Source organism: Tenrec ecaudatus, chromosome 11, assembly GCF_050624435.1.
Source record: "Tenrec ecaudatus isolate mTenEca1 chromosome 11, mTenEca1.hap1, whole genome shotgun sequence".
NCBI classification, from domain to species: Eukaryota; Metazoa; Chordata; class Mammalia; order Afrosoricida; family Tenrecidae; genus Tenrec; species Tenrec ecaudatus.
This window is the reverse complement of record NC_134540.1, coordinates 80,706,468-80,728,450: the sequence shown is the minus strand read 5'-3', so window position 1 is coordinate 80,728,450 and position 21,983 is coordinate 80,706,468. Positions and strand designations below refer to the sequence as shown.

The 21,983-nt window shown below is 49.8% G+C and overlaps 1 protein-coding gene across 3 annotated transcripts in view; it reads left to right on the top strand.

Annotated features, from left to right (window-relative positions):
* UXS1 (UDP-glucuronate decarboxylase 1) overlaps positions 1-21,983 on the top strand; it is a 107,301-nt gene that overhangs the window by 77,968 nt on the left and 7,350 nt on the right. For all 3 annotated transcript variants that reach the window (XM_075563351.1, XM_075563350.1, XM_075563352.1), the window contains 3 exons: positions 2,557-2,678; positions 13,467-13,586; positions 19,972-20,015. In XM_075563351.1, the coding sequence (XP_075419466.1) occupies positions 2,557-2,678; positions 13,467-13,586; positions 19,972-20,015 (286 nt within the window). The remainder of the gene's footprint in view (positions 1-2,556; positions 2,679-13,466; positions 13,587-19,971; positions 20,016-21,983) is intronic.

The following is a 21,983-nucleotide window of genomic DNA, read 5'->3' as shown; positions in this document are numbered from 1 at the left end:
GTGCTCGTTCGAAACTTGTACATGGATCAAGAGGCGGTCATGTGAATGTCGTACAAGGGGCCCACTGCGTGGTTTACAGTCAAGAGAGGTGTGCTTCAAGGTTGTGTCCTCTTAACATACTTGCTCAATTTGTGTGCAAATGATCAGAGAAGTTGGCTTATATGAAAGAGTGTGGCATCGGGATTGAAGACAGGCATATTAGCAACCTGCGATACGCAGTAGACACAACCTTGCGTGTTGAAAATAAGGGAGATTTGAAGCACATTGCTGATGAAAAGGCTTTCAGCTTCAGGATGAATTATGACTCAATGTAAACAAGACCCAAATCCTCAAAACTGGACCAATAGACAACATGATAAACGGAGAGAAGGTGGCTGTTGTCAAGGATTTTGTCTTTCTTGGATCCACAATCAATGCTCCTGGGAGCAGGGAAATCTACCGCACAGGACCCCTTTAAAGTATTGAAGAGCAAGGATGTTACTTTGAGGTCTAAAGTGCGCCCGACCCAAGCTATGGTATTCTCCATTGCCTTATATGCTTATGGAAGCTGGACATTGAATTAGGAATGCTAAAGAATCATTGCATTTGAATTGGGGTGCTTTAGATGAAGATCAAAAGTCTGTGGTCTGGTAAAAGGACAAACAAACCTGTGTTGGAAGAAGCATGGCCAGAGTGCTCCTTCGAGGCCAGGACAGCAAGACTTCATCTTACATGACATTGAACGTGGTATCAGGAGAGACCAGTCAGGCTGGCTGGAATTTGAAATACTGGTGGCTTAGCTTCTAGCATTGTACCAGTGTGGCAAAGGGACTGAGGAGTGGAGAAACAACGGGGATGAAAACTTCTGAAAAGACAGATGAGTGTGTTTTCCTTAGGGTTGTGCATTCCTTTCAGGGAAATCCGTAGCATTCACCCATTGCTTTAGTCTGAATTTGATCAATGAAATACAAAGCTCAAGTCTGGACGTGCTTGCTCTATATTGATATATACAGCTGTGTATTGGCCTGGCAAAATGCTGGAAAGGGAAGACTGATAAGAGGTCATTTTTTAAATTCTAAATTAATGGTTTTGTGAAGTAATGGCATGATTCTGTAAGGGAACTCTGTCACAAGCAATAGTACTGTGGGCATTTCAGTTCAACAGTGACCAGTGAACGGGAAGCGTTTGGTTGTACGAGATTTTTTCTCTCATCCTTTGTCTCATCTGTGACCGTCTGTGTACTTGGGTCTAACTTGCCCGGCCCTGGTCAGAAACCCCCAGAGTAAGGTCTGCTATCCATCATCTGTTACATCCGTGCCCATTCAAGCCCTTGCTTTTCTTCTCCCACACAGTAGTTGCCTTGGGTGTTTTCTCATCGCGGGGGATTTTACATCATGGCAGCAGATAGAGACCTGTGCTCAACCGCACTTACAAAAAGATGCAAAACCACTTGACCTGAGAGGTTGTCTGTCGACCCAGGCCCCGCCCTCACGTTGCCACTTCACAAATGAGCCAGTAGTCCAACTTCAGGGACAAGAGCAAGAATGAAGGGAGTAGATTTCTTGTGTCTTGTTTTCCTAGATTTCTTGGCAAAGATGTGTATACTGTACAGCATAGCCATATTCCGAGTGTGGATACATTCCTAGTCTATCAGGGAAATTGGGTATTAACTCACATTCCAAAAATACACTTGTGTTAAAAAAGAATTTATGGCTAAGTTTCCTTAAATAGGCTGTTCCCCTGGAACATTTTAAAATGAGACCTGATTTTGTGCACTAAAAACACAGGAACTGGGAACTATAAAATAAGTGTGAAAGGAAGAAGTGTTCATCGGCCATTGGACCGTTCTGTGCCTCTGCCCGCACCAGGCCTGGCCTGCTGGTGTCCCCAGATTTGTTTTGGTGGTGGCATATCTGAAAGTCCTGGTGTTCCACAGAGATTTTCATTTTGAAATTCCTAGTTAATTCAAAGTACATGTTTTTGTATTTTTTCTTCTGTTCTTTGTAAGTATAAGATGTAAACCATCTGCCTCTTTGTGGAGATGATTGTTAACAACTGTGTATAGACTATCTAAAAGGAGTCCTGGGCTTTGTGTTGGACTACTAACCACAAGGCCAGCAGTTTGAACCTACCAGTCACTCCTCAAAAGAAAGATGAGGCTGGCTGTCTACTCCCATGAAGATTGAGAGCTTTGGAAACCCTCATCATATAGGGATGCTATGAGTTGGATTTGACTCGATGGCAGTAAGTCTGTTTTTATTGATTTTCCAGACAGCATAAAAGTTAATCCCAATTTATGGGAGCAAGCAGAAGATTTGAAATTGACAGACCCGATCTTCCAATTAATCTTTGTTTTCTGTCACATACACAGCTACTGTTATTCCTTACCGCCAGATGTAAAACCGCCATGTCTGGCTGGAACGTAGACTTGGTTTTAAAGCGTTGAATGTCCCCTTTCCATATATGTCTCACCATTTGTAAACACCGACCGTGCTCATTGTCACAGCACAGATCTGCCTGTCATCAGCGCCCTCGCAGAGCGAGAAAGCCAAGTCTCATTTTCCCTCTCATCAATAGATCCTGAAGTCCACCCTCAAAGTGAGGACTACTGGGGCCACGTGAATCCAATAGGACCCCGAGCCTGTTACGATGAAGGCAAACGTGTGGCAGAGACCATGTGCTATGCCTATATGAAGCAGGTACTTCCAGGGTTCAGGGGGTGGGCGTGGGGGGCTTCTTGTTGATAAACTCAGCGCATGCGCCTGGTTCTGGTGTCAGACAGTTGATGGCTATGCGCATGGGGAGGGTGGTTCCTGTGGGTTGATCCCTGAGTAGTGTATGGCTGGGGCCGGCGGCATCGTCCCCGGAGTGTGTCTGTCTTGAATCCTAAAGGAGCCCGGTACTGCTTGGCCACCAGGATGCCAAGTAGTCCTGCTCCAGGCATTTCCATAGCACAGGAAATAATAGGCCGCATCAACCCACGCACAGGGCCCCCCACCCCCACCCCCTTTCTCTTGAAGAAGATTGTGGAGACTCTCTCTAATTCTTAATGAAATACCAACATTTAAAAGAGCCCTGTGGTGGTGAAAGCGTCTAAACCCTTTTGCTCTATTTCTTGGCCAGAAACAAAGCTCGTACTAGGCTACTGTAGAAACCTGGCATAGATCGGCTCTTGTTTCAAAGAACTGTTGGTTGAGTTTTGAGTCCAGGAGAGCGTCGCCCACAGTTCGAGGTGGTGTCCCCGGTGGTGCGGAGAACCAGCGTTGTGCACCCTTGCACTTGCTTACAAAAGCACAGGCGGGAAGGCACAAGGGACAAACAGTTGTGTTGGTTTCATACAAAGTTTCAGGAGTAATAGAATTCACGACTGCTACTTTGTTGTTTTTCTAAACATGTCCTTGAGTTTTAGGAGAAACTTTGGTGGGAAACTAGGTTCTCATTTGAGTAGTTTCTACATCTCTCGCTCAAGGGCGTGGTTCCTTTCTCAGTGTGGTAGCATTGTGGTGGGTGCGGTTCAGCTAGTGCCCTTGTTCTCCCCGACCTTCTGTGTTTGGTTTAGTAGCGCTTCTCAACCTTGCTCATGCAGTTCCTCATGTTGTGGTGACCCCACCCCCCCAACCATAAAATTATTTTCCTTGCTACTTCATAACTTATTTTGCTACTGTCATGAATTGGGCGACCCCTGTGAAAGGGTCGTTTGACCTCCAAAGGGGTCGCGGCCCACAGGTTGAGCACGCTGGGAGAGGAAAAGTTGGCCCTAAGGACTCGGGGTGGTGTTGCGAGGACGGGGAGGAGGAGAAAAAGGAGGAGGAAGAGGGGGATGAGGGAGAGGACGGTCCTTAGGGTGATGGCATACATTTTAGGAGCCACTTGCCTTTGGCTGGTGGGTGATCTCTGCGAGGGGTTTGGGTCCCAAGCTTCAACCCTATCTCAGTGAAAATCTTGGATAGCCTCTTTCGTCTGTGTTCTACCAGTCCACTAAGTCTGCCCTCTCTTGAAATTTGGGTTTTATTCTTTGTTTTTTGACCCATCCTCCCTAGTCTCCATGTGGGTGAGGTCATCGTTTGTGTGGACTCAGTCCTGCTAGAGCAGTTTTTGCTTTCGAGTCTGGTGTTTGTTTTTCTTTGCTCTTTTGCCGCTGAAGCCTAGAGACTGGTAGCTCTGTGGCTTAGATGGCGTTCAGAAGTGTTCGCAACCTCGGGGGTTGCTGCTCACCAACTAAGATCCACAGAGCATTATCTGAATGAGCTACGTTAGGCCAGCGGACCAAGTTGTTCCCCGCACCTGACACGATTGTCCTAAGCCCTTACACCAGTAACCCAATCCTGCAATGTGCCTGGTGAAATGTAGGAAGTGTCCATAATGTGCTTTTCAAAATATGTTATAGTACCTAAGAAAAAATATGCAACACACACACAAACATGGATATCTACATTTGCAAACAGAAACACCTGTGCACACATACCTGTTTATTCATAAGTGCTTACCTGCGCAAGCATGCGTATCTTCCTACATACCCACACACTTGCTTTTTGGTTGTTATTAAAGCTGTTGCCAAGCTGTACACGTGGCTTTGGACACAAAGGCCCTCACTGTTGTGCACTTCTTAGTGCCAGCTTTGTCCTTGGTCAAATTGGGCTGACATTACCTCTGTCCAGAACTGCCTGACCCATCACCAGCACTACCAAGTGTCCACTATTTGGAAAGTGATTCCCCCTCTCCCATTGGGGACCAGCAGAGAGTGTCTCTTGCCATTTGTAAACTTATGTCTGGTCTCTTTATTATGGTCGGATCATACTGTAATTGTCCCCTTGTCCCTGACTGATGTCGCACAGTCTGATGCCCTCTAGATTCAGATTAGATTTTGAGAACACCAAAACACCAAACCCATTGCCATCCTGTGGATTCCAACCCACAGTGACATTCCGGCTCACAGGGACGGCTGCCCTGTGCGTTTTCCAAGACTGTAACTGTTTATGCGAGTGGAAAACCTGGCTCTTTCTCCTGCCGGACATACTGGTGGTTTTGAACTGCTGACCTTGGGCTGTGACACCAGGGCTCATTATCATTCTTTATGCCTGTACAGAGTATTCTGTGTGTATGTGTGTGTGTGTGTGTGTGTGTGTGTGTGTGTACACCATAGTTACTCTTTCTGTACATCTATGGATGGTGTTTCCACTTTTTTTATTGTGAATGGTGTTTAGTGGACACGTGTGTGTGTGTGTGTGTGTGTTTGCCTGCGTGTGTCGGTGGTGCTTGTTTTCTTGTGCACGTGCCGTCCTTGGTGGAGATGCTCTGGAACTATCAGTTGCACCTAGAGCAGTGAGAGTCATCACTGATCTAAGAGTTCTGAGTGCCCGGCTTTTTCAGCATTACGTGTTTTAGGAGAACATCCAAACTTGAGGTGCTTCTACTTATGATCTCTGGAGGCAAAAAAGGGGGAGAAATTATCAGAAAGAAGAGTCTGTATGCCTTTGGTCTAGTTTTAAGGTGTTGATTTAGTAAAGAATTCATATTTTTATTATATAGTGACACCTACCTCCTAAGTGTAAATCCACATTTTATTGTCCGGACCCTGTCTCAAACTCACAACTATCGAGTTGATACACAGTGACTCTGTAGGATGGAGTAGAACTACCCTCGTGGGCTTCCGAGCCCATAACTCCTCACGTGGAAGGAGCCTCGTTTTCCTCTGGTGGAGCAGCTGGTGGTTGAGAACTGCTGACCCTGCGGCTAGCAGCCCAACGCAGAACCACAACATTACCATATTCTACATGAAGCAACATCTAAAAATTGAACAGATCCACAACTCAGTTTAATGTGAATAATCTGTTTATAAAAGTCTCCTCTCCCTCCTTTCTGTTTTTCTTTAACAAATGAAACCACATATGGAGAATTTGATAACCTAGGAAAATCTGTTTTAAGTACATAAACAAACCCAACGTTCCTTACATTTTTTAAAAAGCCCTCTTACATGTCCTTCCAATGGATAGGATGAGATTGGTATTAGGATCAAAGAGCAAAGTGTGTTTCGTGAATAGCTTGAACTTTTCAGAGCTGAACTAACGGCTGCTTGCCATGCATCTGGACACGGTGGTTTGGGGAGTGTGGAGCCCTCTGGTCTGCACTTGGTGTGCGTTGCGTTCACGGCCCCGTCTTGAGAAGTGACTCACCAGGCCCAGGGACCCGCTCACTGGGTTGGGTCTGCAGAACAGACCACAATCCATAAAACCACAGCGTGGCGCAGCAGAAGGGAAAGAATAACTCAGAGGTCGTTTCATGTGGCGGTTTTAAAGGTATACTTGTATTTTATTTTTCGGAATCAACATCATTTTTATAATAGTTGATCTATAATTTAGCTTTTGAAAAATTCAGCAATATGCTCAATTTCACTGCGTTGTGCACTCAAGACTGGTTGAAACGGCACTTTTTTTTTTTAATGTGCTGTATCTAAATAATAGAGCCCTGGTGGACTCAAGGGTTACCCGTTGGGCTGTTAACCACAAGGTATGCCATTTGAAAACAGCCGCTCCTCGGACAAACACGGGGTTTTATGTTCCCGCAAAGCACCGGTGGTCTCAGAAACCCAAAGGGCAGTTCCACCCTGACTGATAGATTGCAGCTCTGAGTTGGAATCTGCTCAGGGACAGGGAGTTTCGGGGGGTGGGGGGGGGGTGGTGTACAACTAAAATACTCAGCATCTGTTTTGATAAGACCCTGGTGGCCCAAGAGGTAGATTAGGAGTTGGGCTGCTAACCTCACAGCGAGTGGTTCAGACCCACGCGTTGCTGCGCACGAGGGAACGATGAGCCTGTCTGCTCTCCTGACGATTGACAGCCTCGGAATCAGCTCTGTGGCAGTGGGCATGGGAGCAGAGAGCCGGGTCTTTTCTGCAGCGAAGCCACTGGTTTGGTTTGATCTGCTGACCTTTGGATAACAGCGAGTCCGGTGGGTGTGAGTCACTATCTCAAGAGATTGCAGGCTGTGGCTCGGCCCTGGCTGTGTCCTGCCTCTGCCGCTCCCCCCCTTTGTCCTCTCTCCCGGCCACAAGTTGGTGAGAGTAGTATATGCTCCCTCCTGGCCTCCCTCCCAGCGAGGGAATGGATTAAACATTCGGCTGCTAACCTCACAGTCAGCGGTTCGAGATCACCAACTGCTCCGAGGAAGAAAGATGAAGTTTTTGAAAATGTACAGTCTGAGGAACCCACATGGGCAGTTCTGCTCAGTCTGTCGGGTGACTGTGCCTCAAAACCAACTTGGGTTTGGGTTTTGTGCTCTAGCCTAACTGTGAGGGACAAGCTTAGCTACATACTGTGTGACCAACACTCAGGGATGTTAGCCCATTGGTGAGGTAACAAAAATCAAACTGACTTAAAGGCTTGAAGGTAAACAAGCGGCCAGCTAGCTCAGCAGCAACAAAGCCCACCTGGAAGAAGCACACCAGCCCGCGTGATCATGCGGTGCTGAAGGGATCAGTTATCAGGCATCAAAGAACAAAAAGTCAAATCATCGTGAATGAGAGGGAGTGCGGAGTGGGGACCCAGGACCCATCTGTAGGCAACTTGACATCCCCTTACAGAAGGGTCATGGGGAGAAGACGAGCCAGTCAGAGGGCAGTGTAGCAACGATGAAACATACAACTTTCCTCTAGTTCCTAAATGCTTACCCCCTCCCCACCCACTCACTATCATGATCCCAGTTCTACCTTACAAATCGGGCTAGACCAGAGGATGTACACTGGCACAAATAGGAACTGGAAACACAGGGAATCCAGGGCGGATGATCCCTTCAGGACCAGTGGTGAGAGTAGCGATACCGGGAGGGTGGAGGGAAGGTGGGGTAGAAAGGGGGAACTGATTGCAAGGATTTACATGTAACCTCTTCCCTGGGGGATGGACAACAGTAAAGTGGGTGAAGGGAGACATCAGACAGTGCAAGATATGACAAAATAACAATTTATAAATTATCAAGGGTTCATGAGGGAAGGGGGAGGGAGGAGGAAAAATGAGCTGATACCAAGGGCTTAGGTGGAAAACAAATGTTTGAAAATGATGAGGTCAATGAATGTACAAATGTGCTTTACACAATTGTATGCATGGATTGTGATGAGTGGTATGAGCCCCCAGTAAAATGATTTTAAAAAAGAATGACTAAAGACAAATTCCTTCGATAACAACAACAACAACAACAAAAAATCAAACCAACTCCTGAGAACCGTGCTCCTTTAAATCCGTCCACTGACCAGAGTCAGCATTTACGAAGAATGGAAGGCACGCGGGGAAGGGCAGGGAAGGGGGCAGTAGGCCAGTGGAAAATGGAAATAGCAGGAGTGTTGACACATGGTGCAGACTGCAACCAAATGTTCACCATTTGTAATTAAAATTGGTAATTAGGCACCTAGTTGGCTGTGCCAAGTCACCTGAAACACAGTCAAATGCCGAATCAGAATAACACTTCCCGGACACGCAAGGGTAAACGTTTGCACTGCCGTTGCATTCCCGAGTCCTTATGGCAGGAGGGGTGTTGTCTTAATGGTTAAAATTAAGGCAAAACTTTCTCAAGAGATTGCCAAGAAAATACATACCTGTTATCAAAGGCATTTCATGTACATTCTTGGGTCTCGTGATGGAGATAGAGTAGCCCTTGCTCCCATGTTTCAGATTAGGAGCTTATCTTGAAGAAGCCGTTTACCAAGAAAATGTCCGAAGCTTTCTCGGAGAGCTGGGGAGTGACAGAGCTGAGGCGGGACTCCTCCAGGTATTCCGTCTCCTGACCTTCTGTGACCTTCTCCCTGTGCAGTCATCACCCAGGAGCTCCCGAGACCCCTGCTTCAACAAAGCATGCTGTGCCTGATCTGGGGGCAGGGACCAGAACCGGACCAGAGGCCTTTATTAGTGGCCGCAGGGGAATTAAGTGGCTCAGCCTTCTTGTCCTGATCAGATTGCTTCAGCCTTTCTCGGAAGTGATTCAGAAACCAAACACACTGCCCTGGAGTGAATTCCGACTCACCGCGACCCTGCAGAAAGAGTACAACTGAAGACTCAATGTCCAAGTGTAGAAGGTCTCCTCTTTCTCCCACGGAGCGGTTGGTGGTTTCGAACTGGCAGAAGTGAAGGGGGTGTGACTGCCCCTTTCTGGGGTGTGGGAGATGGTGGAACACAGGGTCAGAAATGCTTCGGTGGCATTTTTATTTCTTGCTTAGCTCCTTCAGCACCTGTACGCGCACAGTGGTGAACAGGGTGTCCCTTCTGAGCCGCCTGTCTCCTTTCTCTGACGGGTGCAGCCTCTCCCTATGCAGGCCTCTGCGTTCTCCTCCAGCACGTCCCCTCGGGGAACTCAGACGTCAGACGAGGGGGTGCCGTGGCTTCATACTGGACAGTTGGAATTCAACTGGACGACAGTGGGTTTGGGTTCCAGATCCAAATAGGAATAAAACCGAAAGCACCTCCTTTAGGTGTTGGCTGATCCCTGCCTGCACACCTCAGTTTTGAGTGAGGTGCTGTGCTGGGGCGTTGTTGGGAGGAAAGGTGGTCATGGAGATTAGTAAGTATTTACTTTGTTGCAAACATATAGGCCCAATGAATGAGCTTCCCCCTCCCCAGGCTCCACGGTTCAGTTATTGTTAAGTTTGCTGGTGGTTTTCTAATCTTTTCCTTAAAATAAAACTATATTCTTCTCCTTGGTAGTCTCTCCTGGCTTGGACATCTGAGTTACTTTCTATCTGAGATCAATGTTTTTAGCCTCCCCTGTGCCCCCACCATGAATATTCTCAGTAAAGAAAGGGATCGATTTATTCCTGGACTTTGAGTCAATAGCTTACGTCTTTGTCCTAAGAAATGCGAGCATTATACTAGATTTCTGGGAGGAAGCAGCTACAAGTTTCTAGCCGCGAGCTCCCACTAGACCCTTCTCGTATCACGGCGCCCAGAGAGAGCTGCGTGCTGGAAGTCGAGGAGGCTGCTGCGGCCAGGGGTGGCCAGCTGGGAGGCTCCAGTCGCAGGGAGAGCCAGTGTGGGGACCTGGGGGCATGTGCAGCTCATTCCTTTCAACTCTATAAGCCCATCCCTGTCAAGCTGATTCTGACTGGGGCAACCCTGTTGGGCAAAGTAGAACTGCGGCCCCGGGCAGTCCCCAAGACTGCCGTGTAGCGAAGCAGCCAGCCACGTCTTTGTGCTGTAGTGCAAACTGCCCACCTTCCAGCTAGCTGAGCAGGCTTACCCCGGGTGCCACTAGCGCTAGCCCCCTTTAACTCACTGTAACCCAAACTCCCCAACATCCAGCCGTTTCTGACTCCTAGCCACATTATAGGACCGAGTAGAACCGTGGGTTTCCGAGACTAACTTTGTGGGAGTAGAAAGCCTCGTCTTTCTCCCATAAGGCACTAGTGGCCTCGGATTGCTAACCTTTCAGTTAGCAGCCCATCATGTAATCACTATGCTGTTTGAAAAATACTGTGTTGCATAAGCCCACTAGCTTAGGGAGAGTCCTGTTGACTCCTAACCCTTGCCAGATCCAAGGTGGTAGAGTTAGAAAAGAGTAACTGTTTGACTATACGTAATAGCAATCTAAAAAAATTAGTACCTTCTACAAACTATTTATTTATAATCAAGTCTATGATTAATTTCACACTTTTTTTCATTAATTTTTTAACAGCTAAGCCTTTATTACAAATTATCAATGGAGAGGTTTTACTGTGCACATGTGTGTCATGTATGTTTTACCCATTGCCATTCCACTGACGAGAGGGAGGGCAGGACTCAGCAAATATTTTAGAAATGATCCATCTTTAGACTAAGAGGACCGCAAGGGGCTGTCTCATGGACTCCTGACTCGCGGTAAACCAGCATGTGGCAGAGACTCAGCTCTGTAGCGGTGCCAGCGAGTGGCTTTTCAGAAATTGAACACCACCCCTTCCTCAGGTTGGACTTGAACCTGTTGGCAGCCGAGCACCTTCACCAAGGTTAAGGTGAGCACCACCATGGCTCCTTCTGACAGCAGTCCTCAAAAAACTCAAATTCACCGCGCACACCGCAGTTTTTTATCAGGCCTGTGCATGCAGCCTGTTACAAAGTATATGCTAGTCCTCTCTCGACTTTACTTGAGAACCAAACAGGGTAAGTGGTGTGGATCTGGAGGGTACCTCACGGTAGTGAGATGCAAGGACCCAAGGCTCTCACAGCACACCTTCCTACCTGGCCAGATTCTCTGAGCGAATGGCAGAACAGACAGCGCAGACCCATGCCTAAGAAAAGCTCACCATTTCAGAAGAGTGAGTCAGCATCTTTATCCACAAAAAGTAGCCTGTGAAATTAGTTGCATAGGATTGCTCGAAGAAGTGAATTTACAACACACATTCACTGCTCCGATTCTGTATTAAAAAATGGGCTTTCCCCTGCCTATTCAAAACAATGAGACAGGTGTGTTGGTTTACAAAAAGAAGAAGAAAAGTGAAAACATAAGATTAAAAAAAATGAGTTATCTGAATCCCATGACGTAAAGAGAGGGCTATTAGTGTCTCTATTTTCCAGGCTAGATAATGAATTGTCTGTACTCCGTTCTTAAGTCTTACCATTTTCACCAATACATATTGTGCTGAATGAGCATAGATTTGCTGTAAACTTCATTCTTATTTTGAGTACTTTTTATGGAGTGGATTTCTAAAATGAGGCTTTTAAAAAATTTTCAAACAGGATATATTGTAGACATGACATCTTTTGTGTCCACAGCACCTGTTGATTACCGAACCGGAACCTGGAGAAGATCAGACAGGGCTGGGAAAGCTACAGGTCCCAACCCTCCCAGGGCTCATGTGTTGGGGCCACGCCCTCCGGTGTGGTTTTGACTTAACATACAGCTTAGAGGGGGTGAAGTACAGGAAGTCCTCGAATCTGTTCTCTCTCTCAAGTTGTTTACAAACATTGCTGCTACTTTTAACCACAATTAGTAACAGTAACTGTAACACGATAGCTTCCGGAGAGAAAAAAACGATGTGACCATCTGCTTGTGTCACAAGATAAATAGCGTTGGAAGCCTTCTGAGGCACTGCACCTGTGCCCTGCCAGGCTGTGCAGTCAGGAGAGAGGGCACAGCAGTGGGTTCAGTAAGAATGGCACACGTCTTGCTCTCTATGCAGGAAACTGGTGTAAGTGGAGCCAATGTCCTCTAGCACAGTAATCTCAGTTTGTCAGTGGAGGCTCCTGGGTTGCCATGATATGGAACAGGGTTCAGTTGAGCTTCCAGACTCACAGACTCAGACTAGGCAGCGCGGCGCGGGGATTGACATCTGAGCATCTGCCAGTGAAAACCGCCTTGGCTCACGAGACCCAATCCATAATCAATTGTGGGGGGTGTGGGGGGGTTGTGGCTCAGAACCACGCAGTGCCACACTTCATTGTGTGTGCGCTCTCTTTGATTTGGGGACTGATTTGATGGCCACGTACAAGAAGCTTCAGTTGTGGCTCTGCGGGTATGGCGAGGGTGGTGGTGGGGTGGAGGGGAAATGGGGGGCTAATCACGAGGAGGACAAGAATGAAGAAACTATTCCAAACGGATTGTGGGGGTGATTGTACAACTCTTCTGGGTGCGATTCATCTCCTGGATTGTATGATGTGTGAATTACGTGCCAATAAGACTGTCTGGGTAGGGGAATAACCTTTGTTTTATGTCCATCACACTTTGTTTTTTCCTGGTCACCTGTAATACATTCGTTGATGTGTAAAAATCTCTTTTGAGTGGCAAGTTTGCACACCCTAATATGTTAAAAAGATGATGGAATGGTATGCATGCCGCGTGGCTTTTTTCCCTTGTCCCATTTCAGCACCTCCAGAGTTTCCTGTGGGAGTGTTCATGGTGGGAACCTCTCAGGGTTGAGATGGGACGCGTCGTGCTTTCTTTGGGATAGCTTGCGGTGGTGGGGCAAACGTCTACACTGAGCTACCAATGATTCACACCCAGCCAGTGGCGATGCAGGAGAAAAGGCCTGGCGTTCACTTTTGTAACCAAACCCCTTGCTGCTGAATCCACTCCCACTCCTGGTGACCCTTTAGGGCAAAATAGGTCTGTTCCCCCCACCCCCGCCCCCGGGTCTACAAGCTGTGTGGAATCTTTACTGGAGCACACATCTCCCATGGAGCAACTGGTGGCTGGAACCATGAAACCTTTCGGTTAGCAGCCAAGCACTTACTTGATCCCCTCTGCCACTAGGGCGAGGCTCCTTTAAGTAAGCTCACTGCTGCAGAAAGTCAGTGGGTGCACTTCTCTAAAGCACACTGGTCTCCGCGAGCCAGAATCCGCCCGCCAGCTGGGGGTCAAGTTGAGTGTCTAAACTGGTTTGCACTGAGCTGTTCACAGAATCCAAACGAGAACCGAAATAATAAAGTTTGTTATTTTGACATGAAAGAGCATTTTACCTGCAGGGCACCGGACCAAGGACGGGTGCAGATGGTATAACGAAGCACGTTTCCCTCTCTCTCCCCCTCTCACTGCAGGAAGGAGTGGAAGTGCGGGTGGCGAGAATATTCAACACCTTCGGGCCGCGCATGCACATGAACGACGGGCGGGTGGTCAGCAACTTCATCCTGCAGGCCCTCCAGGGGGAGCCACTCACGGTGTGTACCTGTGCCTGCCTCACTGGCACCCTTCACCTACGTCTGCAGGGCAACCACGTGCAGGCTCAGCCTGGCACAGGATGAAAGACGAGAACATCCGGCTCGGCCCGCAGCGTTTCTGATGGGTGCCCGCCACTTTGGGCAGATGTAGTCATATGTATGCAGCCACCTTTGATTAGCTTCTTGAACAGAGGGGAGGAAGCGGGGGATGTGGGCTGCTCCAGAACAGGTGTACCGATGTCCTCCAGAGGAGATCCTGGGCCACCTGTGCTCTGCAGAGCCCAGTGATGCCCCGAGGGAGTGGGCTGCAGGCTTCATCCGTGTCATCGGTTCCTACGCTCTGTCTTGCCAGGCCCAGGGCCGTGTGTGTACTCTGTTGCTCACATTGCTGAGCAGTATTACCACGTCAGGAGAAATAGAGATGATTGGGGGTCGGTTCTTGACACTTACCTGGGCCAAGCTCACCTTCTCTGGCCAGTGTGTCTCAATCCAGGGAAGCTGCTGGACCCCCAAATGGAGATTTTAATGCTGGTGGTCTGGGGTCAGTGGTTCAAATACAGGGTAAGCAGTGAGGACATGTAACCAGTGCTTAACACTTGCCTTTAGAGCCTCACAGTACCTGACGGGCCCTCTACTGTCTGTGGGGCCATAGGCGGGGCTGTCTGCCCCACACGTGTGCCCACCTCCCCCTGTGCCTGTGGGACAGACCAGTCCTCTTTGAACTCCCTCTGGGATGAGTGCCTCCAGGGTGGGGTTCCTGATAAACTGTGACTGGTTTTCTCGGCTTTCACCGCGTGCTCATTCTCTGCTCCTGCCTGTCTGCCTGGGCATCTCTGCTCTCTCCATCTATAGCTCCTGAAGTCTTCTACCATACACTCGTTGTTGGTGGGTACCCTGAGTGGGAAAGCACTCGGGGTTTCTGCAGAAGGGTTGCTTGGCAGCCAAGATTATTCCAGGGATGCTGGAAATCACATCTGCTCCTCTCTGTTGACTCGGCTGTCCGTTGGTCTTTATCGGCGCATCTCTTTGTAGTTCCAGCGTGGTACAAATGGTGCACACGCCCAGCTGTTAACAGAAAGGTTGGAGATGCAGATCTACCCACATACTCCTCAGAAGCAAGGCCTGCAGCTCTCTGTCCCAAACAACCCCTGAAATCTCTGCAGCTCCCAGTTCTGCTCTGACACGTGGCTTCCCCATGAGTGGAAATCAATGAGAGCGACTGTTTTCTTTCTTGTCCCCTCTTTCATTGACCCGTCCATCATCCATCTAGACAAAGATGCATTTCCTAAGTACCCGGGACCGCTCTAGACCCTTTACATTTATTAGCTCATTTAATCCTTTAACGGACCTGTGGAGTGTAGGTCGTGGTGGTGCCAGCGAGTAGATTCTGACTCATAGCGACCCGGGTACTAGAGAGTGACACACTCCACTGTCCCCCCATTCTCGTCCCTTGTTCACTTCTGAATCCAGCTTGAGTTGCTGGCAGCTCCCCGTGTGCTGTACTGCTGTTGAATTATATTCAGCAGAGTTCTACTTGCGTGCGGTACTACTGCTGTCGTTCGTTAGGCTAATTCCCACGCTCTGGGGGCGCTTTTCTTTGGCGTGGACACAGATGGATCTTTCCGTCGGGTGGCCTGGTAGCTGTCTTCCAAATGTCTTGGCATATAGACGAGTGAGTGCTGCTCTGTCGTGCTAAAGCACTTCAGTTGGTCTTGCGTCCTTTCCTAGAGCCTTGGTTTTCTCTAACGCGCTCTCAGTGCCGCCTGGACTTCTTCCTTCCTTCAAAGCCATCGTTTATGGATAACACAGTGCCTTTTGAAATCATTGCATACTGACCAGTTTTTTATATGTATATTTAGATGGTATTATTTCCATTTTCTTGCGATGCGCCCTACATCGCGTAACCCGCTGAGTTTGTTCTCTCCGAGTGAATCTTCGTGCAGATCCTGGTGGTGCTCTGTCTCCGCAAGCTCCCTCTGGGATTTCCCCTGCAGCTCTTTGCCCTCCTCATTCCTTCCACTCACTTGGGCTTCTCTACCCTCAAGAGCGAATTGCAGTCTCTCCTGGCATCCGCGTCCTTTCTTTTGTCCCTTTCCTGCCTTTTTAAGGGCCTTTTGCTTTCTTTATGTTCTTGGTATTATCAACCGGTCAAGTCTTCTATCACTGGTGTTCAGCGGATCAGTATGGTCTTGACATGACCTCTAAACCCAGGGAGGTGGTGTTGTTTTTGTTTCCCACATAAGAACACTGAAGCACAAAGAACATAAATAAATTGCCCACGCATTTTGAACCCTGGAGGATGGCCCCAGAGCCCACAGTCTTAGAATCCCCCTATGACCCACGAGACACATATCAGCCACCAGTACTTGCAGTCTCTTCAGCTCCTGGCACAGGTGCCGTCCCACGTGTAGAACATGCTGCTGCTGCTGTGTAACTGTGTCAATCCGAGGAAACAGACGGCACCCACCCACCAGCCTTAGCACCAGACTTTACCTGCGATCCATGTACCACCGCCCATACGGTGCCAGAGTTCCTATTCCCTTAAAAAAGTAGCATGCCTTCTGTTACTGAAGACTCGTGACACCAGCCAAAAATCAGCAAACACCTTTCAGTTCTGAAAGGGCTCCCCACAGTGCCCACTGTTACCGGTTCTTGTATGTGCAGCCATAACCAGTTAGAACCAAAGCTTAGTCCCAGGCTGCTCTGGCTCTCCTGGCGCACAGCTTGGTCTGTTCCTTAAACCAGCACCTTTTGTCCTTCACCCCTCAGTAAATGGTAACTCTCTTCCTTCAGCGCCTTAAGACCCATGCCTTATCAAATGTGGCTCCCTACTTTTCCACATACACAACACATGTCCGATCCTCCAAATGGACCTGCACTCTCAGTAGTTCCAGGACCCGGCCCCTGCTCATCCTTCTACCTGGATCCCAGCCCCTCTCGGTTAATTGCCATGGTCTTCTGTGAAAGTAGAGGGAGCTGCCCGCAAAGTTTCCCTCACTTCTGGCTCTAGTTGCAAGTTGGGGAGTCCCCAAGGCCATCCTTAGGTTCACTAAAAGGTGAGAAGGATTCAGAACGCCCTCAGAGCTGCCACCCACATGACTGAGGCTTCTCACAGCAAAAGGAGGAATCATCCCTGCTCCTGTGATGCAAGGGTTTGATGTCAGTGATCTGCCCACGCTCTCCAGAAGCGTGCCCAGCCTCGAGGCCTGCAGTAAATGTTGGATGAACTCATCCTTGGGTTCTGGGTGGCCACGTTCCCCTGCACAATCGACTCCACGATGTTTGCTCAGAAAAGCACTGATTGCTTCTCAGGGGAAGTTGGTTCTCATTTCCATGTTTCCCTTTTACCTGCTTTTTGGAGTTCCAGAGACCACTGGTAGCATAGTGCCCACAAAGTCAGCAGTTCAAATCCATCAGTCACCCTACAGAAGAAGAAGAAAGGTATCGGCTGGTAAGGTGTTAAGTCTCGGAGAAACCCTTAGTGGGGAGCAGTTCCACTCTATCCTCCGGGGTGCTGGGAGCGGGGCTTGGCAGCAGGTTCTAGAGAGCGCGATCCCCCTCAGGCCGGTTCCCATGTAAATGATTTCTCATCTTTGCCGACCAGCCGCGGCACTCCGCAGCGCTTCCTTACATCATGAGATCAGAGCTGCGGTGTTTGTAGAGTAACCGCCTCGAAGCCTTCCAAGAAACAACTTCTTGATTTATCGCAGTCCTGGCAGCCGCCAGGGCCCCTGTGCTAAGTAGGAGAGCAAGTCTCCGGGCCTGCCACAAGAATAAATGCATTGTTGGCAGACGGTCGTAATTTATGGGTTGTCCTCGTGCCAAGCGAGCTTCTATGCCAGTGATGGAAGAAAAGGAGCTGGCTGGTGCCCTCGAGACGTTCCGGAGCGTGCTGTGGCGGAGCCTGTTCGTTTGCTCGGAAACCCACCCCTCTGGTGGAAGGAGGCTCGAGTCCCTGGGGAGGACCACGCAGAAAGTGTGTTCCTTTTGCTTCTGTCACGAGGACTATTGCCCGTGAGTAAGTTGATGAAAGCACTAGCCGTCCCGTCCTTTTCTGCCCTCCCCGTGGAATGACCCTTGCTGGCTTTTCCAAGCATTTTGCCAGACGGTTCTGGGAAGGATCACGTGCCTCGTGACTCGCCGCCCTGCCCACCTCGCAGAAGACTGTTTATCGTACAAGGCCGAGGGCAGCGGGGGAGAGGAGGGGCCCTGTCTTGTCTTTCCTCTTGGCTCTGCCGCCTTTCCAACATGGTTTCAAACTCTGAAGAGCTCTTCGTGGTGGGCCCTTCGGCATGTGATCCCCCTCCTCCAAAGCGGGCCCTTGCCGCTTCCCTTCCCTCTGCTCCCTGTAGGAGCCCGTTGGCAGAAGTCGCTCGTTTGGCGCAGCTTCGAGTCCTGAGTCCCTGCCATCCAGGTTCCTGTTAGGATCACCCACGGGGGATGGAGCTCGTGGCTCCGGAGCTCAGTAGCTCGTACTCCGAAGTGTCGCTCAATGTCTGAAAGGGAAACTGCAGAAAGGTCTTGTCGCCGTTTAGTAGGTGTGGAAAGCAGATGCGTACGGTTCAGGAGAAGCCAGCTTGGTACCGACTTCCCTTTGGGGGAGACACATTCGGGGAACACACGCACACACACACGTGCATTCCCTGTGGAGTTTGAGATCGGCGTGCCACGTGACTGTGATTTACCTCCAGTTGCGAGACGAGGTGGCAAAGGCGCCAGGGACCGGCCAGAGGCAGCCCCACTGGGCCCAGTCCTGGTCTCGCTCTCCTCTCGGAACCCGTGCTGTCTTCCAAGGGGGGATTTTCAAGAAACCATTCTTTGGACACCGATTCAACACCAGCGCGACAGTGTTCTTAGCAGCCTTGTTGTGTCTTACGTGCTTCCTGGCATTGGGCCTTTATTCATGGAGAAGAGGGCTAGGGCCGTAGCTACTCCGAGCCAGGAGTGAGCATGCTGTTCACTTGGGAGGAGGTCCCCGGCCTGTCTGATCCTGCTGCCGCCTGCGCACCCCTTCCCCGGCCTGCCTCGCTCCCTCCTCCAGCGGAAGCGTGTCAGTCACCTAGCCGCTGTGGCCTGCGGAGAGCCCGCAGTTACTCAGGACTCTGGACCAACTTCCACTCCTCCACCTACATCTCCCTGCATCTCTCCCATCCTGTGAAATGAAGAGCAGGGTCTCCGTTCCAATTCCCCTTTTCCTGTCATGGAGCCGTGTTCGCCATGATTCTTGGCAGTGACGTTTGACCAGTGCAGCAAACCCCTGGCAGTGCCCTGCTTCCTGTCCTTCCAGCACTCGGAGAGAGGCAGCTCTGGATGGGCCTGAGAGCTGACCTTGGCTTTCTGTGTGTGGACTCGGCTCTGAACGATGCCTATGCAAGCCATCCCAACCACGGGGCTGATGCCTGTGCAAGCCATCCCAACCACGGGGCTGATGCCTGTGCAAGCCATCCCAACCACGGCCCCGCGCCCACCCCCCCACCCCCGAGACTGCACACGCAGTGAGTTTTCTGTGACTGTTGCGGAACACGCCAGAAGACCCGCGGAGCCCACTGTTGCCAGCAGGCCCTGACGTAAGGTGGTTGGAAGATGCAAAGGAAGTAGGTGGAAGTGTGTCTGCACCCCATCACCGCTGACCGAACAAACTCAAGAATGACAGGTCCGTAACGCAGAATGTGGAAGGAGAGGCGGGTCGACGTCTCTGTCTTGTTGACAGAAACCACCGTGCATCTGTTGCCCAGCTTTTCTTTTCTCACTGTGTGGCCTTGCCCCTCCCCCTCCCCCGGAGAACATAGCCTGACAAGTTAGCTCTAAGCCCCGGGCTGCCGTGCGGAAGCCTGATCTTAAATTAGTGTGGTGAGCACGGAGGTATGGACACAGAGTGGGCACAGAATGGCCCGTGTGGCTAGCCCTCTTTCTGTTAGCGCTAGAGGCTCCCGTGGTAGCTCTTAGCCTTGGCTGGTAGAACCACTCGGCTTGCTAGATTGAAGCATAGGGATGCCTGGCCCACCTGCACAGAGGTTGTGTGGAATTGTCGAGAGCTGAGGACCCAGCTGGTTCTGGGCAGCGAGAGTTGAGAACTACTGGTTCGTGTCTTCATGGGTGCTGTGTATATATGGGGCTGTCACCCTAAGGAGACTGAAACCAGAGTCCCCAGGAACTAATGCAGTGCCTGACACTTGATAAGATTCTATTCTGAACCCCGGCCCCCAGGGATGACTTAACCTTGTGTGTACACATTTGCTAGGGAGGTCTACCACCTTCTCGTCACTGGGAACATACTTTCTGAAGTCGGGAGTCTGAGTGAACAGATCAAGGTCAGCATCAGGGCCTTGGTGGAGCTCAGTTTGTTTTTGTTTTTCCAGGAAGACTGACTTTCCGTTTCTTGTAGGTGTATGGATCTGGATCTCAGACGAGGGCATTCCAGTACGTGAGGTAAGACACGCTCGCTCTGCATGGCAGGAAGCACGGGCTTACTGGAGGCTAGCTTAACCTGAGTGCTGATTGGGAGTCAGAAGTCTGCAGACCAAGTAGCCCAGGATCAGTTTCAATCCATTATCGTGGCTGCTTAAAAGTTCATTTGAGTCCTACAGTGGGAAAACCCTTGGCAATTATCTGCGTAACCATGCAGCATTACATGCGTATCCATATACTAAAGTTTGGTTTGCTGTAGCAAGCAGTTCATGGGCCCGCATCCAGTGACTTGTAGTCTAAGCTTTTACTGCCACCTAGTGCTTCGTTAGGGGAGAACGATGAGGTGCGTAAAGTGCTGCAGTCCTGGGCGCCCTCAGGAATGCTACCTTGTCCTGTAGCGCTCCTTATGCGTCAGGAGGGACTGGATGGCAGTCAGGTTGAGTGTTTGTCAGGTCAGCATGCTCAGCTTTGAGAGTGACTTACGTGATTTCCATACAAGCAGACCAAAGAGAATGACCAGAATTATCCAACAAGCCTCCACATTGCTGAACCCCATCCACTTTAAATGTGGCTTTCCGGGTGGGTGAGATTACCCTCATGAAGGACACAGGATAAGTTAGACTGTTTGTAGTTGTAAAACTTCGGGGTGGAACTAAGCGCAGGTAAAGGATATACTTGAGTGATTTTAGAGTTGTACGGTTTTTGTTATTTTCTTAGAAATACTTACCACTCTAGTGTTTTGTTGGGAACTAGTTTGGAAAGATGGGTTTGGGTCCCGAGAAAGGTGGCAGATAAGGAGTTGCCCAGGCTAATGTGCTTTCTAGCATCCCTGGTCGCTGTAAACCGTGTGACTGTGTTGAGGATGCTCTATCGTTGCACAGTGCGCCTGCGCTTCCACGCCCGATTTTCACCCCGCAGTGCGGATGGCCTGGGAGCCCCGTCCACTGGGAAGGAACTGGAAGCTGTTGCCTCCGGGACTGCAGGGTGCCTGGAGCAAGGGTGAGGGGGTGGGTAGGCGGGCGGGTCTAGGACGACCCTCTGCTTCCCTTTGCAAAGCCCCTTCCACCAGAGCAGCCATCGATCCTCCCCCCTGATGTGCGAGGACTCTGGGTGGAAATTAATCACGAAGAAGCCTTAAAATGACAGTTGTTGGCATGTCCCGAAACTTCACTGTCCGTCCCAAAGAAAGGTGTGATATGACCTATAAAACGTCCAGTGTTTGTGAAGGGAGGAAAAAGCCCCCCAGTGTAAAATGACCCATCCACACTGCTGCCCAAGGAGGTGAACCGTGTTCAAAGAACCGTGGAACCAGGACACGGTCACCGGCCCCTCGGGGGTTTGGTGTCTGTGAGGGAGACCTCACTTTCCCTTCGGAGTTCTTAGCGCAGCTGAGAGAGTGACGGTTGCGGTGCATCTCTGTACTGGGGCCGCGTTCGTTGCACCTCTGTGGACTGCAGTACCGTCTGCTCATGATAGTATCTTGCCGCCCGCCCAACTCCACCCATCTGCAAACTGCTGTTCTGAGAAGCTGCTTCACATGTTCTTCAGTTCTGTTGAGTTGCTTTCCCCTTCCTTATCTTGTCCACCCCACCCCCTCCCCAGCTTTAACCCCTCCAACGTGCGAGTGAGATTTTGGGCAATACAATGGGGCTGGTGCAAACTAATTCTTACTACTCCTATTCCAAAGGCATCACATACAAACTCTTTTTTTTTAATCGCTAGAGAATAAAATATTTTAAAACTTCACTGATGCATTTGCCCAGTGCTCTTGCAGCTCAGGACCAGAGACACCCACAGTACAAAAGGGCCTGGGTCTGTGGACACAGGTAACAGGGACAGCCGCTCCCTCTCTCTCTCTCTCTCTCACAGGGACAGCTCTCTCTCTAGCACGCACACACACACACACTGACCCATGTGGGGCGAGAGCCTGAGTCACTAGAGGTATTAATTAACATTTTATTCATAAATGCTGCGGAAGTATGTTCTATT